The 19389-nt window shown below is 41.0% G+C and overlaps 2 protein-coding genes across 2 annotated transcripts; one reads left to right on the plus strand and one right to left on the minus strand.

The window, feature by feature from the left end:
• The first annotated feature begins 8220 nt into the window (after positions 1-8220).
• On the plus strand, positions 8221-12815 carry LOC133714036 (uncharacterized). Its single transcript, XM_062140049.1, has 4 exons — positions 8221-9725; positions 9855-11189; positions 11645-11759; positions 12294-12815. The coding sequence occupies exons 1-4, from the start codon at positions 8874-8876 to the stop codon at positions 12527-12529; spliced, it is 2538 nt and encodes an 845-aa protein (XP_061996033.1). The 5' UTR covers positions 8221-8873; the 3' UTR covers positions 12530-12815.
• A 383-nt stretch (positions 12816-13198) lies between these two features.
• LOC133718560 (uncharacterized) lies at positions 13199-19180 on the minus strand. The gene is made up of 3 exons (XM_062145421.1): positions 16345-19180; positions 14202-14512; positions 13199-13931 (listed from the first exon to the last, which is right to left on the minus strand). The coding sequence occupies exons 1-3, from the start codon at positions 18708-18710 to the stop codon at positions 13579-13581; spliced, it is 3030 nt and encodes a 1009-aa protein (XP_062001405.1). The 5' UTR covers positions 18711-19180; the 3' UTR covers positions 13199-13578.
• Between the last annotated feature and the right edge of the window lie 209 nt (positions 19181-19389).

Below are 19389 nucleotides of genomic sequence, written 5' to 3' on the forward strand. Positions count from 1 at the left end.
ATCATACATCCACGTGCTAGGGTCCATAATACCAAAGCACGAGTAAGCCAGGTTGACTGGTAACAAATCATAAATCCACGTACTAGGGTATGACTACTATACCCAAAGCACGGGTAAGCCGCAGCATACTAAGGACACTACCAAAGTATGTATACCCAAGGTCGGCTACTTCCTTCCTATGAGTATAATAGTGCACTATCTGTAGGGACTAGGGCCCTGGCTTAACGTCTCATAACACCAAAACACATTTACCAGTAATTCACTTAAGCACGGGGTTGTAGGAATCACCCGGCTTCACAACTGTACTTCTCAGACATAATCAAATTCACAAAATACAATCTTTATTATTTATAGATCGTATATATATGTATATGTACACCCACATAAAGAGACATATACTTAGGAATAATCTCATATGAAAACATATGTAACCTAATTGTATAACACAATTAAGTAAATTCACTAGCAAACAACATAATTACAAATAAGCTTATACATAATTGAAATCAAGTAAAATAATAAAGCACAAGCATTAAATAAGTAAATATACACAATTAATAAGCTTGTAAATAACTGAAATAAAGTAAAATAATAAAGTACAAGCATTAAATAAGTAAATATACAGAATTTAACAAAATTATATTATAGTTAGTATTTCAGTTCTTATGTCCAAATCCATTGAAGTTCATCAACCGTGTTCATCATGTTTCTCCGATTAGAGTCATCAAACTTCAAAATATGTTATATTGTCCATCACAAGTCCGAATTAGTCAAATGAGTACACCATTTCAAAGGGTTTTTCACAAGGAATTCAATGGAATAAGTCATGTAGTCCAGATCAGAGTAATATAGTCCAGAAATGGTGAAGAACCATAACAGTGCAGAAACCGATATTTTTGTTACTGACCTTTGATTTCTTAGTCTTTACGTACAGTGTAAAATTACCAATACCTCTCAAACTCTCCAGATCACAAGTAGAGGTCCTAAGCTTCAAATTGATATAAAGTTTGTAGAAAACGGATAAGAAATGAGGGCGATATGAATTTTTGAAGTTGTGATGGCTGTATGAGATTTCCAGCGAGTTTAAAAGTTGAAAACTTTGATTAGCCATAACTTCTTCATTTCTTAACCTTTTTTAGTGATTCAAAAGCCTAAACTGAAGAAGTTTTGATGAGGAATTTAATACTGTAAATATTTTTAACAAAACAGACTTTGTTATATACGAAAATACAGGTTTGCAGCAAAGCAGATCCTTTTCCATTTTATCATTGATTATGTAGTTTGATAAATCTTAAAGACAAAAGAATATAGAAATGTATTCATGTACTTACTTAAGGAACTCAGAAGGTGAGGTGAAGATTTTGGTCTTGAAATCAAGCTTGGACTTCTTTGACAAAAAGGGAATTTCTTAAGAGAAAAAAGGAAGAAGGATTTGTGTGAGAATCTTGAGTTTTTCTCTTCAACTAAGGCTTCCTAATCAATTTTGCACTTGATCTTAAGGCTTGAAGGAAAAAATGATTCAGATCCATGTTTATAAAGGCTAGAAAGATGCATAAAATAAGTAAGTGACTAATCCACTTGTTAGGTTAAATGATTAAAGGAAAAGATAAAATTTAAAAAAAAATAATAAAAGAAAGAAAGCATAAATCAGATTATAAAACATAAATCCACTTGCTATATATATATATATATATATATATATGTATGTATGCATGCATGTACACACACACATCCATAAACATATAGATACACATTTACCTAATTGATAAGTAAAGAACTTTAGTGCTTTCTTAAGGTAAAAAGAAAATATCAATAATTAGTACTAAAATGACATGCATCATAAAAATAATATGGATGAGAGTCTTGAGCTTAATAACAAAGTAAGACATTTCGAATATAACTAATAATATAGTACGTACTCTATAGTTGACACTAATTTTCGGGTTATTACAGTTTCTATCCCACGTCTCATGTACACTAGTGTAAGTTTTCATAGAGCTCTATATTCTCAGGAATAGGGTTCTAACGTTGAGGCGTCCCCCAACGATAACCATAACCCGGAAGATTCTCATGAGACGGATTTTGAGTGTCGATGATCAAAGGATTGGAATGTGCCAAAGTATCCTTCGAACCCACGGGCCTCCCATGCATCCTAGCTGGGGCCATGGCCTGTAACGCCAGAGTGCCACTCTCTATGGCGTTGGCGTCATGCCTACCTCTGTGTAGGGTGGCGCTACGTCCTCTCGTAGGGACGTCCATCCTTGCAGGCATGTTTGCAGCATATTTGTGTGATCTCGTCACTTTAACAGGGATCGAGATGAGACATAGTGGGGACAGACTACGACAATTCCTGTCGTTCCTGTTGAACATTCGTGTTCGTATCTCCCCCTAACGACGGGAAGACTGTCTCATCAAAGTGACATCCGCAAATCTAGCGGTAAGGAGATCGCCTAGCAAGGGCATTAAGTGGCGGACGATTGTTGGAGTCTCGAATCCAACTGAGTTGCTCATTCGTTTGTAAGGACCCATTATAGAGCGCTGTGGCGGCGCAATTGGCACATAAATGGCTCACTCAAATGTGCGTAAGTACAAAATACTTGTACCCAGTCACTAGCTGTAACGCAGAGAGACATTGAGTGGCGGTAGGTCGTAGACGAATTAGCATAGCTGCATGCGATATTGCATCACCCCAGGCGGATATTGGTGCGCATTACCAATGTCCGGACTACCATCGTAGTCGTTTCCGCGAGACCATTTGGGTGTGCTCATGGGAATATGATGTCCAACATCAGTCCCAAATGCAATAACTATCGAAAGTCTTCGATGTAAACTCACTAGCATAGTCAAATCCAATTGACTGAATAGGATGATTCGGGGAGTGAGCCCGTTGTCATATGATGTGTGCTAGGAGTGCTTCATAAGCAGCATTACAAGTGGACAATGGCACAACACGTGACCAGCGTGTTTGCATATCAACCAACATCTTGAGATATTTTAACGTCCGCAAGTTGGTGGAATCAGTCCACAGAATCCCTACGGATTCTATGTAAGAACATAATGAGTATTTTCATATCCTTTGCATAGGACGGTCTCAGTCCTAATTTTCCTAAGGAAGTGGCTTTGTAAAATGAGCGAGAGGCCTTAGAAGCAACCAAGGAGAGTTTTGGTTGGGCCTGAGCGTTGGAAACGCATATTGAAGCAAAGTTTGTGACTACATCACCCATCATGGTGTCATGACCATGGGAAGTGGCATCCATGGCGTTATAACCATGGGGATTGACATCCATGGCGTCATGGCCATGGGTAGCGCCAAATATGGCGTTGTCACAAGGGACTTGGGCGGCCATATGGCGCTCCAAGACAGCTGCAGCGCCAGATGCTGCAATTGTTGCGGTCTTGCTAAGTCCAAGAATCAATTTTTGATTCTTGCTTCATTTCGCTCGAGGGTGTCCATGTGAAGTCTTTAGTAGACGGATCACCATATCATGACCAGGGTGACTTATCCTGTCGAGACGAAGCCAATATGTGTCTAAATCCAAGAGATCTTCTCTCATAACTTTATTGGATTTAATAGCTCGAATAGTGACATAGAGTCCACTAGAGAGACACATAAACTTCTCTAAGATGCGCATTCGTTCGCAATCATTAGAGGCATTACAAAGGAACTCATTTCTGTTCTCTATATGCGTTTTCGCATGGAATCCGTTGGCTATTTATAGGTGCGATCGGCCCTAGGAGCGTAGAGAGTTTCTGTGACAGTAATTAAGGTGCCATTTGGCAAGTGGAACTTGGGCTATTCCATGTCCTTGAATTAATACTGATGGCCCAGCCATCGTAGTCACAAAAGTCATATGCTCAGAATCAAAATGGAGTCATAATGAAAAGAACTCGAAATTTTATTCATAAGCCAACGGAGTTACATCATTGTCTCTTTGACCAAGGAAAATCTAATCCAAAATGCTAGCTAATGCAAAACAATGGTAGTCGTTTGACTTCTTTCGGTAACTCCAAAATAACTATGATCAGGTGAGTAGAGAGATGTCGGTGGAGCAAAGCTCGCTTAAGTACCACTTATCTCAAAACCTTCCTAGACATCATACTCATTTTGGATGAGCCTATGTGAAGAAAAACTAAACCAATAGCATTTACTACATAGTATGGCAATTGCCTATTACATCTCTTGGAAAATAAAGACTTAAACAGAATTGGCGATCTATTGATCCCAGCCAAATTTGTAGTCTTCAACCCTTTACTCTAGATCATCTTCTTGATCTTCTTGTTCCACATAGTGAGCTTCTCTTGCTTCACAATATGCTTTGTAGGCGGTGACAATTTCTTCACGAGCTCTACAAATGTGTGCCCAATGATCAGACACTCCACATCGGGAACATACATCTCTTTGCACAAACTCCATTGATTGAGGCGCTTTGAAAGCGTCATTTAGATGGCTCTTAGTGTTGGTGGTGCCACCAACATGGCCAGAGGCGTTGCCTCCCTCTCTCTTTCCACGTTTACCTCTTTGGTTTCGTGTTCGCCTATTTTGGCGGTTACCTTCCCAAGTAGAGCGATTATATGGACCAGAACGTCCAGAAGTATCCCTAATATTAGGGTTTCGCTCTTGGCGCCCTCTCTTTAGGGCGCGACTATAATTGGATTCCGGAATATGCTCTGTTCCCACGGATCTCTAATTATAGTTCTTCACAAGGATGTTGTCATGCTTTTCAGCGACATTCATAGCTCCAATGAGCTCATGAAACCTTGTGATTCGTCTTGCATTAACATCGATTCGATAGTTCTTAGCAACCATCAATGCAGAGACGGGGAAAGTAGAGAGAGTCTTCTCAATCAACATCGCATTTGTGATCTCTTTACCACATAATTCCATTAAGGATTTAATGCGAAGTGCTTCCGAGTTGTAGTCAAGAACTGACTTGAAATCACAGAAGCGGAGGCTATGCCATCTCACTTCTAGGTCAGGAAGCAGGGAGTCACGGACGTTGCCAAATCTTTCTTCGAGTGAGACCCATAGCTTTCTGGGGTCTTCTTCATTCATACACTCGTACTGGAGCGAATCATCCATATGACGAGTCATTAGGATGATGGCTTTCGCCTTATTTGCCTCTAAGGCTGCTCTATTTGCTTCCAAAGCTTGAGCTTGCTCAACAGTTAGCACGTCCTGGCTAGGCTCGAGAATCGTATCCAGGATTCCATCGGCCTTGAGATGCTGGCGGACATCACGAACCCACCTGTGATATTCAAAGCCAGTTGTTCCCAATGGAGCAAAGTCCAATTTGTTCAGGTTACTCATCCTGAAAGAGAACGAGAAATTAGGGTTAGTTTCGGAGCGTGAAAGGCTACCACGAAAACATATAAAATTTCTGAGCGTAGTCGCTTCCAAGAAATTAGGAATTTCCGAGCGTAGTCGCTTCCAAGAAATTAGGAATTTCCGAGCGTAGTCACTTCCAAGAAATTCGATTCCAAGAGGGGTTGGATTAGATCGAAACAATGATGTGTGTGGTCGATCATTTTCTTCTCAACAAACTCTTGAGTTTGGAGGACTCTACAAGCTCCAAGCTTGGAGTGAGCACGAACCCCCACAGTTCGGCTTTTGGTCTCCCCTATGAAGAAGAAAGGGGGGGTAGAAGAAGGGAGGTTGAAAGTCCCCGAGAAAAGAAGAGAAATTGAATTTAAAAACTCTAAAAAACGGGAATGTTTAGTAAAAAAATACCTCGAAATAAGTCGCCGGGAAATTTGGCCGGAAAAAGTCGCCGGAAAAAGTGGTCGGAAAAATCGCCAGAAAGTGGCCGGAAAAGTTGCCGGAATTTGGTCGCCGGAGGTGGCCGGAAAATGGTGGTGGCCGGCGGTGGTCGCTTGCCGGAGCTGCTGCGGGGCTGCTGCAGGGCTGCTGCGCTGGTGCTGCCGAGTGCTGCCGAGAGGTGCTGCCGAGGGCCTGCGCTGGTGCTGCCGAGAGCTGTCGACAGATGTGCGCAGGGGCTGCCGAGACTCTGTCGACAGATGCGCGCGGGGGGCTGCCGAGGTCCTGCCGAGGATCTGCGGAGGGTCTGCGTGCAGGTACTGCCGAGGGTGCTGGACGAGGCGGTTCAGGGGTCTGCTGCAGTTCCGGTGGCCGGTTCAGTTACTTTCCGGCCGATTCTGGAGATGAAATTTCTGGTGAAGGATTCCGGAGCTCTGATGCCGGTATTCCCCAACTATGAAGGTGGAAGGTGACCTGGAACTATGCGAACCGGTCAGAGATAGTTTTTATTTTCTGGAGACCGGTTCGGAGCTTTTCAGGCCGGTTCCGGTGAATCCTCCGCCGGTTCTGGGCTCCTGGGATTGATTTCTTCAAGGTTTGAGATGGAGACAGAAAAGGCTTCAAGGTTTTGTATTCGGATTCAAGGTTTTTAGCTTCTTGAATTAGGGTTTGGCTATTTGTTTCAGGGTTAGGGCTTCGTGCTGATAACGTGTTGTAGAGAAACTGAAATTGAGAGGAATTTGCTGTATATTCTCATTGATAATAGGGGCCTCTTTATATAGAGGATTACAATGCATAGAATCTCAATCATACAAGGAAAGTAATTCTACATTGATTAGGATTCTAGATCCTTCTAATTAAATCCTATTACCACTAGGTCAAGTAACCTAGAGTTTGGGCCAAACACAAATAGAGATATCCTTAAACAGGATATAAATATTAGGAGATTAAATTAAGGGGCCCACCATTTATGGTGTAATTAAATAAAAAAAAAACAATTAAACTTAAATTGCTAGACACATAACTTTGGTGGGTATTTTAGACGGGCCCCACAATTGTCAGAAACCCAACCTATCTCACTTTTTGATATAAACGTGATTGGTTTGGAGAAAGCCACAGGCCTAAAAGCCACTGACCCAAAAAACGTGGTTGCAACGTGGGTATGGCTCTTGGACACCAACAAATGTGGCTTTTGGCCCAATTTTGAGTTTTTGACACAAATGTTGTATGTGCTTATTGCTAAGAATTGTAGTAGTGGCCTTTCCAAGGCTACGTTGATCATATGACCCCGAACGTTCCAGTAATACCTCATAATCAACCGCAAAGAAGACTGCGTCCTCTTCAACATAGTGTCCAAAAGTATCAGACCACGTGTAGAGGATCTCTCATCAGCGAATCGACCAAAAGTAAACCAGAATTGAACCAAAAAGTCCTCGTCCTCGGGATGACACCATTTGCATGGCATAGCACCTAGACCTAATCCTAACTCAAAGGAGTAGGAACCCAACCCTATCTCAAAAGAGTAGGGACTTATTAATACTAACCTAACTAATAAACAAACCCTACTAAAAACCAAAATACTGCCGTCACGAACCATGTCTCGTCGCCGAGTAAATGACCCCGACTATTTGGAAATCCCGGTTGCCGGAATAGTGAGATCGGTGACCAACTTCCCCATACCAAATCCAAACCGTGATAGGCCCTCAAAAGCAAAACTACAGCATGGAGCCTCCCCCAACCTGAGCTCACCTCTGCAATTCCACCCTTGCTGGATGGAGACCCGCCCCCACCCATGAACAACTCTCCACCCCAGACCGCCAAACCGCCACTAGGCTCCCATGAATCCCACCGCAATCCCCCAAAATCCACCACAGCCTAGATTTGGCACACAAAGACCACACCATCGGAGCAAATCACAGAACCCACTATCCAGCCACTGAGAGCCCCTCCACCATTGATAAAAACCCGGCGTGGCCCAACTAGAGAAAGTTAGCCATGACCGCCGTCATTCAAACACTAGAATTTGTAATTCCTGTCTCCAAACAATTGAATTCCCAATTAATGAAATTTAAAATCATGAAATCGCAATTCCCATGATTTAAGAATATCTGTGGAAATTGAAATTACTTTATTCAAATACACCATAAATGTTCCATTAATAATACAAGTATTAGTAATTTATTAAAAAAAAAGAAAAATATTCAAAAGAAAAGTATCATAATTAATAGGAGAAATCTGGGAGTTTTACTGCTTCAAGATTTACAACCGTAACAAAATTGAAATCCCGAATTACGTGGAGCAATACTCGCCGATTCTTACCCCGAAATGCAATCTCAATTGCCATGAAAAGACCCAAACCCCTTCCCACACTTCCTAATTCCCAAATTTCCCTCGCGTCACATCAAAGCCTATTTCAGTCTTTTCCATTTAGACAAACAAAATAAGAAAATATCAACCTCTCTCTCAGTCTCACACTCTCAGACACAAACCCACACACTCTCTCTTTGGAGCGACCGAGAATCCTTCTTAAAGAAACAAACCTCGCTTTATTTCCCACCGTCCAGATCTCTTATCCAACGGTTCCCATGAGTCGGCGATTGGTTTTCCCCAAAACTCTCCCCCTCTGTGGTTTTTATCATAAACCCTAGCCGATACTCCCTAAACACGCACAGTCCCAACTGCCCCCCTCGCCGATCTCCAACCTCCCTCTCTCTCTCTCTCTCTCTCTCTCTTACAACGTCAACTCAAAAAGATCGCCGATCCTCGATCTTCGATCTTCCGTACCCATCTCTCTCTCTCTATCTTTTTTCCCAGATCTCGGTGTTTCGCCTGTAAATTAGTCTCTGTATGTCTTCCTATGTTGTTCTTCTTGTTGATTTTGTATAGTTCCTGTTCATATCCATCTTGATTATCTTTCTTGACTACCCAGTTACCTTTTCCTTTTCAATTACCTATTATTTTTTACCTTTATAGATAAATTTTTGATCTTTTTTAATGAAGTCGAACTCGCCCTGAGTCCCGAGTCGGAGGCCGAGTCCCGGGGAGTCCATAGAAATCGAAGGTTTTTTTTTTCCTTCCCGGTGCTGAGGTATGGCGCCTTCTTTGAAATCATGTGAATATGAGGTTGGCGTCGCCGTTTTCTGAGATTGAGAGTTTCGGGTCCGAGTTTGGGACTGAGTCGACTCGGAGATCGACTCGGAGACGACGGGCTGCGGGTGAGTCGAGGAGGAGGAAGAGGACGAGGCCGAGAGTGGTGGTGCTTCGGAATTTGAGGAAGGAAATGCCATCGGTGGAGATGAGGAGGACCACGAGGGTTTTCGGGATGGGGAAGGGGGTGGACGGAGCCCGAGTCTTGCGTTCGGGCCGCCGCCTCTGGCCCGAATCCTCTGTGGTCAAGCTGGAGAGAACCAGCGAGGACGAGGACTGGTTCAAGCTCATCAAGAACAACGGGGAAGGTCGTGATTCTGATGCAATTGGTTTGAAGCATAAGGGATGGACCAGAGCCACCCGGCTAGCGGGTCATAAGCCTAAGCCGAATATAGTTGTTTCGGTCAGTCGAGTCCTTGAGAAGCCTGTTGAGACTAAGGTTTTGGCTGACGGGCTCAAGCAGTATAAGAGGTTCGGGATTGTATATACCAGGAAGAGGAGACGGACCGGTCACTCGGTCAATGTGGAGAATCAAAGTGGCTCTGAGGATAGAATGTACGGGCAGAGGTTTGCGAGGAAGAGGAGGAAGACAAGTGGCAGTGGCAGCTTGGTAGAAGCTGAGAGGTTGGATCTTGCAAGCCCTGAAGTGCTTCACATTACATTTGAGTCTTCATGGGGTAGACGAAACTGGGCTGCTCGGCTTTTGTATTCGATTTTCGTGTACATGTCGAGGTCCAGCCTGCAATTGACTGAGCTTTCTCAATTCCTTGTCTCGGAGCCCCTCAGCATTGTTTTTGCCTTGCCTGGCATTAATTTTTCCTGGGTAAGTGGTTGCTCTACCACATTTAAATTGGCTGTTGACGACTGTTGTAGCATCTAAATGTCTATGTATACCTTTATTTTTGTTTTGTTTTTTGTTATACAGTTTTTCAAATCCTAAGTATTGTTTCAGGTACGTTCTTCTACTGTTGGCTCTGGTGTTTGCAAGTTCTTTGGGAGCAAGGAGTTCATGCCAATGTTTTCTGTGGACTTTTCTGCAGTTCCTCAATGTTTCACGCTAATGCACTCTGAAATGCATTTTAGATACATTTTTCGGCCAATTCTTCCTGTAAATTATCTCAATGATGGGCCTGTAGATGATGATGATGTTAATCAGTGTGGCAATGACAGTGACGAGTGTGTAGTCTTGCATGAGGTTGATCACGCCGAAAACAGACCATTGCATCCAGTTGTAAAAGTTCCCAAATTAGGTTGTAGAAGCACAGTGTATAGGAATGGTTTAAGTTCGCGAGGTAGTATTCAAAAGAGGAGGAGTTCACTGAGGAGGAGGAGATCTAGAAATCCTTCTTTTGTTGCTTTACGGAGACCAAATGGAGCCTTGGTTTCAGAATTAATGAACATCAAGAAGAATGGCCTTTCTTTTTCTTCTGTAGCCTCGAATCAGAAGCTTAGGAGGTCAGATTCAACTTGCTCTGCAACGAACTCGAAAGCAGTGAGTTCGAATGCGGATAGATTGGTGCAAGATTTACATTCGACATGCTGCACTGCAAACTTATTGGTCTCTGAATCAGACAGATGTTATAGGGAAGTTGGAGTAACCATTATGCTAGAGACCTCTTCTTCTGGAGAGTGGCTTCTTGTGGTCAAGAAAGATGGATTAACGCGACTTACTCACAAAGCAGAGAAAGAGAAAGTAATAAGGCCGGGCTCTAACCGTTTTACACATGATATAATCTGGTCCCCAGATAGTGATATTTTGAGGCTAGAGTTTCCGGATCGAAGTGAGTGGATTACTTTCAAGGAGCTTTACAAGGAATGTTCTGATCGTAATGCCACCATTGAGTTCATTCCTGAGCCTGCTTCTGACCGTAATGCCACTGCAAAATCCATTCCTGTGCCAGGGGTGCGTGAAGTCCCAGGTTATGCAGATAGCCACAGTTCTCCGTTTCTCATACCAGAGTCATACATATCTGTGAAGGAAGATGAGGTGTCTAGATCCTTTGCAAAGAAGACGGCGAATTATGACATGGACTCTGAAGATGAGGAATGGCTGAAGAAGTTTAACGTGGACTTTGAAGATCATGAACATGTTTCTGAGGATAAATTTGAATTAATGGTTGATGCCTTTGAGAAGGCATTTTACAGTAAACCATATGATTTCTCTGATGGAATTGCTGCTGCTAGTCATTTTCTGGACATGGGGAAGAGGGATGTAGTAGAAGCTGTATATAGTTATTGGATGAATAAAAGGAAGCAGAAAAAGTCGTCACTGCTTAGGGTCTTCCAGGTACAAGTTATATATTATGCTTCAGATCTTTTATATTTTGGCAATATATCTTCCTGAAGTTTTTATGTATTGGAGGAATCTCTGGTTTGACTTGTTACTTAGTTAGATGTAGGATTTATCTTGGTAATACTGCCGTAGGTAATTGTATAAGATGATTGGCAAATGGTATTTTCTGTTTGAGTTTTGCCTCTATGTGTGTCGTCAGTCGTATATCCTGCTCATCAGTTTCTGTAGGTCTAGAATCTTCGCTTTATTATTTGATGACGTGTATCAGTAGTAGTGAATGTTTGAATGTCATGCTATTGGAAGTGTGGTGATTTTTTTCAGTATTTATCGATTTGATTTTTTTTGAATCCACAACACCTTTGTTATCTGAATATTTTTGTACTTTTGCCTGTCCTTGTTTTAGTACTGATGATGGGGTTGCCAATTAACATAACCATCCTCTCTAACAGGGGCATCAAGTGAAAAGACCACTGCTGGACTCAAAGCCTGTTATGCGCAAGAGAAGATCATTCAAACGACAGCCTAGTCAATTTGGCAGAGGAAAACAACCTAGTTTCTTGCAAGGTAATTTCACTGCTTTATATGGTTATGCTAGTGGTAAAAATGATTTATACATACACCATGTGACATTATTTGTAATAAGCCACCAGTTGCATAAAATACATTATCATGTCACATATACTTTAGATGAGCTCATCAGTTCACATGGCATGGCCGTTAAAAGAGCAAATCCACTCACATGTAAATATAATGGGATTGATGTGGACTGAGTGTTGGTGTGTTACTGATACCACCAATATAGTCCTTAAAAGAATGTTAATTGACATTTTATCACTAGTAGGACAAACTATAAAAAAAAACCGAGAACACTAGGAGGAGTGATGCTCTGCATGTACTGTTTCTTAATGCATCACTTGATCTGCTTCAAATTCTATGTTCTTGGTGAAATCATAAAATTTGTCACTCGTATTGTATCTTGTGTGTTTTAGAAGTTCTCAAGTGATGCCAATAACCAGTGTTGCTTTTCTTGAAAAGATATAGTATAGCTTTTGATTGCAACCAAGGAAACTTATATTCTCGACTTTTATTCCTGTACAGCATTGGCTGCAGAACAAGATGCTTTGCAAGAACAGAATGCTGTGCTTAAAGTTGAAGAGGCGAAAGCGGCAGCAGACAGATCTGTGGATTTAGCTATCCGCAAACGACAGAGAGCTCAGGTACTTATGCAGAATGCAGATTTGGCAACTTATAAAGCTGCAATGGCATATAGAATTGCTGAAGCTGCCCAAGTTCTCGGATCACCCGACGCTGCTGCTGTTTATGTACTTGATTGACCAATTTAGGTGCAATTTAGGTGTTCCTGATGACAGTTGGAAATGGAAATAACCAATTTTTTATTACAGGAAGGAGCGCAGCCTTAATGCCCTATGGCTGTTTTTGAAGCCTTTGGAAGAACAAGTGTTGGATTAAGTAGTATGATTTTGTATAGGTTTTGATTGAATGTACATTCTGTATTATTATAACCTCACACCATTACCAATAGTGTATAATTCGACTTGGTTTATTTTCTTGGGGAATAGAAAAAAAGAACCAAAAAAGCTCAGAAAAGATTTGAATTTCCTCCCTGTTTGTGTTTTCTTCTCTTAATTGGAAGGTGAAAAATACAACAGACAAACTAGCTTGCCTTAAATTATTTGAAAATGGGAACTTAGAGATGAGATTAGAAAGAACGTTGATGTGAACGCATGAAACGGAATCCTACAATTTTGAGATTATTTTGGTTTCGTGTCTTGGGGAAAGAATTTACATACCCAGTTACAAGGGGGGGAGGGGGGGATTTCGCTACGAAAGGGAGACCCCATTTGTCAAAATTGCCAATTGAAAGTGGCAACACGTGGAATTTGGGGTGGGACTTGCATACATCCACGGAATAGTTGCAGGGGAAATAGGTTAATGGTTTGATTCACAACTGATCAAAAATAAAATTTAACTAAAGCAAAACCTTCTTGGACCAAAGATTTTGTGTGATTGTGATCCTTCAATTCAAGTAATAGATGGCAAATTGGCTTTCCATAAGTCAATTATCCTAGCAACAAGTTCACAATACAGTTTATTGCACTGATAATGAAAAACTGGATGTGGCTACAAATTTTACAAGATATCATTTCCTGTTCTCCTTTTGACATGATTGAAGATAGCAAATGTATTTCAACTGTTTTCTCCATCTCTTTTCCAACCTAAGACATTATACAATCACACCACAGTATCACATATTTCAAAAGAAATCCCCATTACATGTCAGCTCGGTAAAATTGTTCGGCTGTATAGCATTGTCCAATCCTTAAATTAGTATTTGTACCCAGATATAAAGCTACCTCTCTCATCAAGGTTTAACAGGAGCATTGGCCAGGTCCTGAATCTCCTTCTTGCTCTTTATCAAACTCCAGTTCCTGGTATTAAAATCTACTTTATCTAAGTCCTCCGCAATCCCCATATATCCATGTAAAAATCGCTCCTCCACACTGTCTCCCTGCATTCCTGCTTCCACAATTTTTCCGTTGTTGGACGTTGCTCGCTCAAAGTCTGCTCTGCCACGGTTCTGCTCTGCAAAATACTTGTGAATCCTCTCTGCATTCCCAAGCCCAGTGAAAGTTCCCAAGAACTTCACCAACACAACACTTTGATCAGCAGGCTTTCCCAGGCACATCTTGATTCTTCCCCTAATTAAACCTTTACCTGCCATTTTATAGAGAACCCAAAAGATGGAATTCAAAACAAAAATAGTAGTTCAAACACCAAGTACAATACAAACTAATCTATCAAGATTTGACAGAATATGAAGCTTTACAGAAAACTTGTCACCGAGTCAAATTTTACACATGTTATACAGCATGAGACATATAATTCTTATTTTCTATTCTCAATTCATTCACCTTTTTTAAGCCTATCAAATGCCTGAGAAATGTACAGTTGGAATTTTTTACACAGTTAAAACACGATACCCACCTCTTAGAAAAGCCTCAAGAGCTTCAATACTTACAACCTTCCAATTTTCAGGATTGTTGTCTGACATAGAAATATTGTGGATAATAATGACCGGAGGCCAAAGAATCAAATCTTCCTTCTGAGCCAAAGCTTCTGCCTTGGGCAAGACCTGGGGAACCCATAGTACTATGTCAGTGGGGATAACAGTACTCCACCCCAACAGAGCACAAACTGCTTTGAGAAGTCCCAAGTGTTGTGTCCTCAATCCAGCTTTTTTAGACATAAATGCATGTGTTACCAATCGTTGGGTGTCCATGAACTCCTTCGAGAAGCTGTAACAGGAAGAAAAATAAAGTAACAAACTGTAAAAGGACGACAACTCATGATTTTCACTTCTACCAAAATTTAAACACGATAAAATCATATAGAAATGTGCATCCACTAGTATTTAACACATAACAGAAGGAAGAACAAATTATGATATCTTAATCAAAAGTTAGACAGAAAAAAATTAGTGGAACAAGACTAAAAAAGTTGACCAAAGGAAAGAAGTAAAAACAAATACTATATAACGGCCATTAGTTGCGAAAACCTTGTTTCATTCAGATTGTCTCATTTCTCATTTGCTGGAAGGCTTTCACCATCCCCCTCATATCATGTAAAGAAATTCATAAGTTGTGACAGACCCGATATGGCAGACTCTATAGCCGTATTCTACCAGACCTCCTTTTGCCAGGTTTCGGACATCAGATTTAAGACACTAAGACACAAAGTCTGACACAGAAACAGATCTCGTAAAGTATAAGTACTCATCAAATGGGGAGCAGTAAGAGAGGGCACGAATGACAGTCTAGATCTTGACAAGACTTCTGCCGCTTAAGTTTTATCACCTTGTTTATTCATAATTTGGTTCGAAATCCCCTTTCCTAAAAATGCATAAATACACTGGAAGAATGTGACATTTAAGAACCTAACAGGCAAAAAATGATTTGGTTTTCCTCTAAAGAGCTCCCAAATCATACTATTACCAAGAGCAATTGATTTGGAAAGTCCACCTATTCATAAAGTGAGCTTACAATCTCTAGATTTTGGTAAAGAATTCTAACTAAGGGCAGGGTAATACAGAATATACGGAGATCACTTAACACAGTCAACCAACGAGAATGCCATCCAATCATTATATTCAAACTTGTTTATCTTCTCAACCAGCAAATGTTAAGATACTTCCAGGTGCTCAACAGAAAGGGAACTTTAACCTACTCACATTATGTATTCCCACTGGGCCTATTACTCCAACTTCTGTTACAGATCCTTCTTTCCCCTTTCTTACCCAACAACAACTCAACCACCTTTAAACAGACTGTTCATAATATAGCCAGATCTATAAAATACAACTATAGACTCTAGAGCCTTAAAGATTTCACTAGAGAAGAGTGAGGTGAGTCACCTGTTTTCACTTGTGGGAGCCCAATTTGAATCAATAAATACAAGAAATGCACCTGGATTGACACTCGTGTCCATTTGAAACCCAAATGCCCTAGGACCAATCCCAACCCTCCAGACCCATAAAACAACCATTTTGCAAGTTATCATTCCAACACTGAAACCTAAAATTATTATACAGCACATCTGCATTTTAGTTTGGTCTATCAATGAAAAGGAACCAAAGAAACAATACAGACCCTGTTAGTCACCATCCACTGCTTAATCACCTTTTTATTATCATTTGGATGGGGTCATTCCCCAAGAAAAGCGACTTATTTGGAAATTTCAAACCAGGATTGGTCAATGAACAACTCCAAACACCATTGTCTAAATAGCCATTTACCGAACGATATAGATGGAATCCAAAGACCATGACATGATATAATTTTCATAAAACCTAACATCATAAAAGGTGCTTGAAGTAGCATCATGGTGCAACTTTTACCCACATTGTACCTTCCTGTACCACATTGATTTGAATCCACCATCCACCTCTCAGTACTCAGACAACAATGTACTATCAACTATATAAAAATCCTAAGAATACCCAAGTAACAAATCTTAAAATTATAGCATACTAAGTTGACTGCATCTGTAAGAGTAATATTTAAAAACTCCGGAACGAAAAGATAAAACAGGAACCCCACTTAGAAAGAACATGACATAAAAGAAAACAGACCTTCGGCCACATACGATGCAGAATAAAGTCCCAGCCTTTCCTTGTTCCATGTATCTTCTCCGAACACCAGGGTTCATATTTAATTGTTTAGAGTATGCTAGGAAGGCTTCTTGAACCAATTGCATAAACTCCTCAGAATCCTCTGATGGCTCAGGAGCTGCAGAACTCAACCCATTTTCTGATGTATCAGCATCATTATCATCACCTCCGTGGACATCCTCTAGATAATTATCATTTCTCTTCCAAACTTTGTGCTGTTTGTGAAAGCCACTTTTTATGTCAACTTGCTGTGACCTATGCCTACTTAATGAACCATAGTTTTGGTGACCCTTGGCATACCGATCACCATGTTTATAATATCTAACTGAGTGCCTTTGTGCATCTGCCAAAGAGTCTTGAGACGGCAGCCGATCATCAGATGCAAATTCATCATACTGGTCTATTCCAGCATATTTCCTCCGGGCCTTATAGTGTTCATTATGGCCCAATCTTGCTGATCTAGATGTATACATAGATCCTACATCTTCACCATTCCACTCTTCACCACTATCATACAAATCTTGAAACTCTCTAGATGCATTCCATTTACCTGACATAATTTCTCTAGGATTCTGGATACTTCCATGCTCTTCATTAACATATTTTCTTTTCAGCACCCTATCTGATTGTTCATATACCCCAAGCTTGTCTCTCATACTCTGCATTCTAATAGTATTTCTATGCATTTCTGGGTCGTATTTAGACACAGGACACTGTCTGTCCTGAAACTTCAGGTTTCCATCTCTTTCATAACCATAATCTTCTTTCAGATGTGAGATTTGACAAACTTGCGCTGCACCCAAATGCGATGTTTCATAATCTTGTGAAATTCTCCTTCCAAACTTGTCATGCATGCGTCCAGAACCCATATATTCTCCACTCTGCTTCGATGCACTTGATATTCTGCTTATATCAGGGTAGTCTGATAGTGTATGCCTTTCTAAAGTAGAATTATTAAGCATAATGCGCTTCCTTGAATTTCCAGAATAATCCTCAGTATTATCAATTCTTTCCACAACAGGGAGCATGGTACTAGATCTTGACACAGTTCTATGATCATAACCCATCCGAGAATGGTCATAGTCAAGTGGTACTCGTGGATGCATCACTTTGTGTAAGTGATCAGATGGAAGCTCACGATCGTCAAATATCATTCCCCTTGAGTTCGGGTAGAAATAATAATCATCATCATACTCAACTCTAGTAGGACTATCTCTCTGGTAAAATGTCAGATTCTTCTGCCCAGAATCAGGGTCTCGAGAAAACTCTACTACCGGCCTTTCCCTATATGCATTAATGCTCACAGAATCTTTAAGTTTTCTACTACTTCTTGAAAATTCTTCCAAAGAAGGCATATGCTGCTCATGCTGATAGGAATCTTGGAATTCATTCCTCAACGGGGTTGAGGAGCTAGCAAAATAATTCTTGGAATGAGATCCAGACATCATGGAATAAAAGCCATCTCTTGTAGGAAAAAACGGTTTATTTCCTTCTTTGTAGGCTTCTGTCACTGGTAATCTATCCAAAGATATACGGTCCGCATACTGAAGCCTTTCTTGGTCAGAATGACGTATACTCATGCTGCGCGTTGACGATGGTAGGTGGCCACCCCTTGCTCTTTGAGTTATAACAGTACCAAGGCTTGGAGAAGAATGATATGCTCCATGCACAGTGTCACCTTTGATAAACATGGTTTTGGATCCTCTTACAGCACTATCTTCCATATGGATTGGTTTTTGACCCAATGTCCCATGTTTACCACCAGCTGTCAATCTGCTTTCATTCAAATCTTCTTTACTGATTCCAAAATCATTATGCTCGGAGCCATAAACTCTCCTACTATTCAAATCATCATTGACACTATAATTTCCAGCCTCAACGCTATCACGTCTGTGTTTTAACTCCAAAGGAACAGATGCCGGAACAGGTACCGGTGGTTGTGGTGGTGGTGAATAACTCCTCCGCAAATCCCCATCCTCCTCCTCCTCCTCAAATTGTGACATTTTTCCCATTTCACCAAAAGGAGGCAGTAGCGGTGACCCGGATGTTGACCTGCGGCGGACGCCATCAGTCCTACTGCCACCACCGCCACCCAAATGCCAGCCATACTCCCTCTGAATAGAAGCAACACTCCTTTGACTGACACCCAGATGATCTTGTTGCGGGCTCAAACTCCTCCTAATAGTCCGATGTACCTCCTCAGGTCTCCTCCTACTACCACTACTATAAGGGTTGTTGTTGGCACCGGATTCGAATCGGTAGGTGGGACGTAATTTAGAAGCCGGAGGCTGCTGTCTATTGAAACTCTCATGCCTCCGAGGTTGCATTTTGAAATTTACACACACAACCAACCTCTCACAATCCAATCCAGTTCTATATACCCGACCAGACAGAGAGACTATAAAAATTAACAGTATCAGAGAGCTTGAAAACTCTAACCCTAGTGATTGAAGATTGATTGAACCCCTAACGTTATTGATATACTCAAACAAAGGGATCAAACAGAGATCAACGCATCCATGGAAACTGAGAATTCGAAGAGGAAATTTCAAACCTTGTGTTGTTGGGGATCCATGAAGCCAATCGTTGTTATTGACCTGACAACAAACAAAACAACACCAAAGACTAGATCTTCAGCTTCAAGTTTCAACTTTCTTTGCTTCCTTCAATCTTCAGCATCTCAGATTTTCTGTAAAGTTTTGGTCGGTCCGTCGGTCAAAGAAAGAACCGGGGTAAAAGCTGCAACTGCTCTCTCTCTCTCTCTCTCTCAGCTTCTTTACCCAAAGCGTTTGCTTAATTGCTTTGTGACTTTGTGACTTCGTGTCTTGGTTTTGTTTTTGTAGTGGAAAAATATTAGGGGCTGGGATTTGATCCCACATCGTTATCTCCTTTCAGCTGCTCATATCAACCGTCCTTTTACAACTACGCGTGACAGCTTTTTTCAACTTTTGTTACTTTATGGAAAGCTCCGTCCAAATTATCACCAAAGTTACTATTACGTAATAC

The sequence above is a fragment of the Rosa rugosa genome, chromosome 6, assembly GCF_958449725.1.
Source record: "Rosa rugosa chromosome 6, drRosRugo1.1, whole genome shotgun sequence".
Lineage (NCBI taxonomy): Eukaryota > Viridiplantae > Streptophyta > Magnoliopsida > Rosales > Rosaceae > Rosa > Rosa rugosa.

What these genes read in the sequence shown, in the direction of transcription:
- LOC133714036 (XM_062140049.1), top strand. Translation starts at nt 8,874, where the DNA reads ATGAGGTTGGCGTCGCCGTTTTCTGAGATTGAGAGTTTCGGGTCCGAG. An exon ending in CTGGCATTAATTTTTCCTGG is followed by an intron (nt 9,726 to 9,854) that starts GTAAGTGGTTGC and finishes GTATTGTTTCAG; the next exon opens with GTACGTTCTTCTACTGTTGG. An exon ending in ACAACCTAGTTTCTTGCAAG is followed by an intron (nt 11,760 to 12,293) that starts GTAATTTCACTG and finishes ATTCCTGTACAG; the next exon opens with CATTGGCTGCAGAACAAGAT.
- LOC133718560 (XM_062145421.1), bottom strand. Translation starts at nt 18,710, where the DNA reads ATGCAACCTCGGAGGCATGAGAGTTTCAATAGACAGCAGCCTCCGGCT. An exon ending in TGCATCGTATGTGGCCGAAG is followed by an intron (nt 14,513 to 16,344) that starts GTCTGTTTTCTT and finishes TTCCTGTTACAG; the next exon opens with CTTCTCGAAGGAGTTCATGG. An exon ending in TCTTGAGGCTTTTCTAAGAG is followed by an intron (nt 13,932 to 14,201) that starts GTGGGTATCGTG and finishes ATAAAATGGCAG; the next exon opens with GTAAAGGTTTAATTAGGGGA.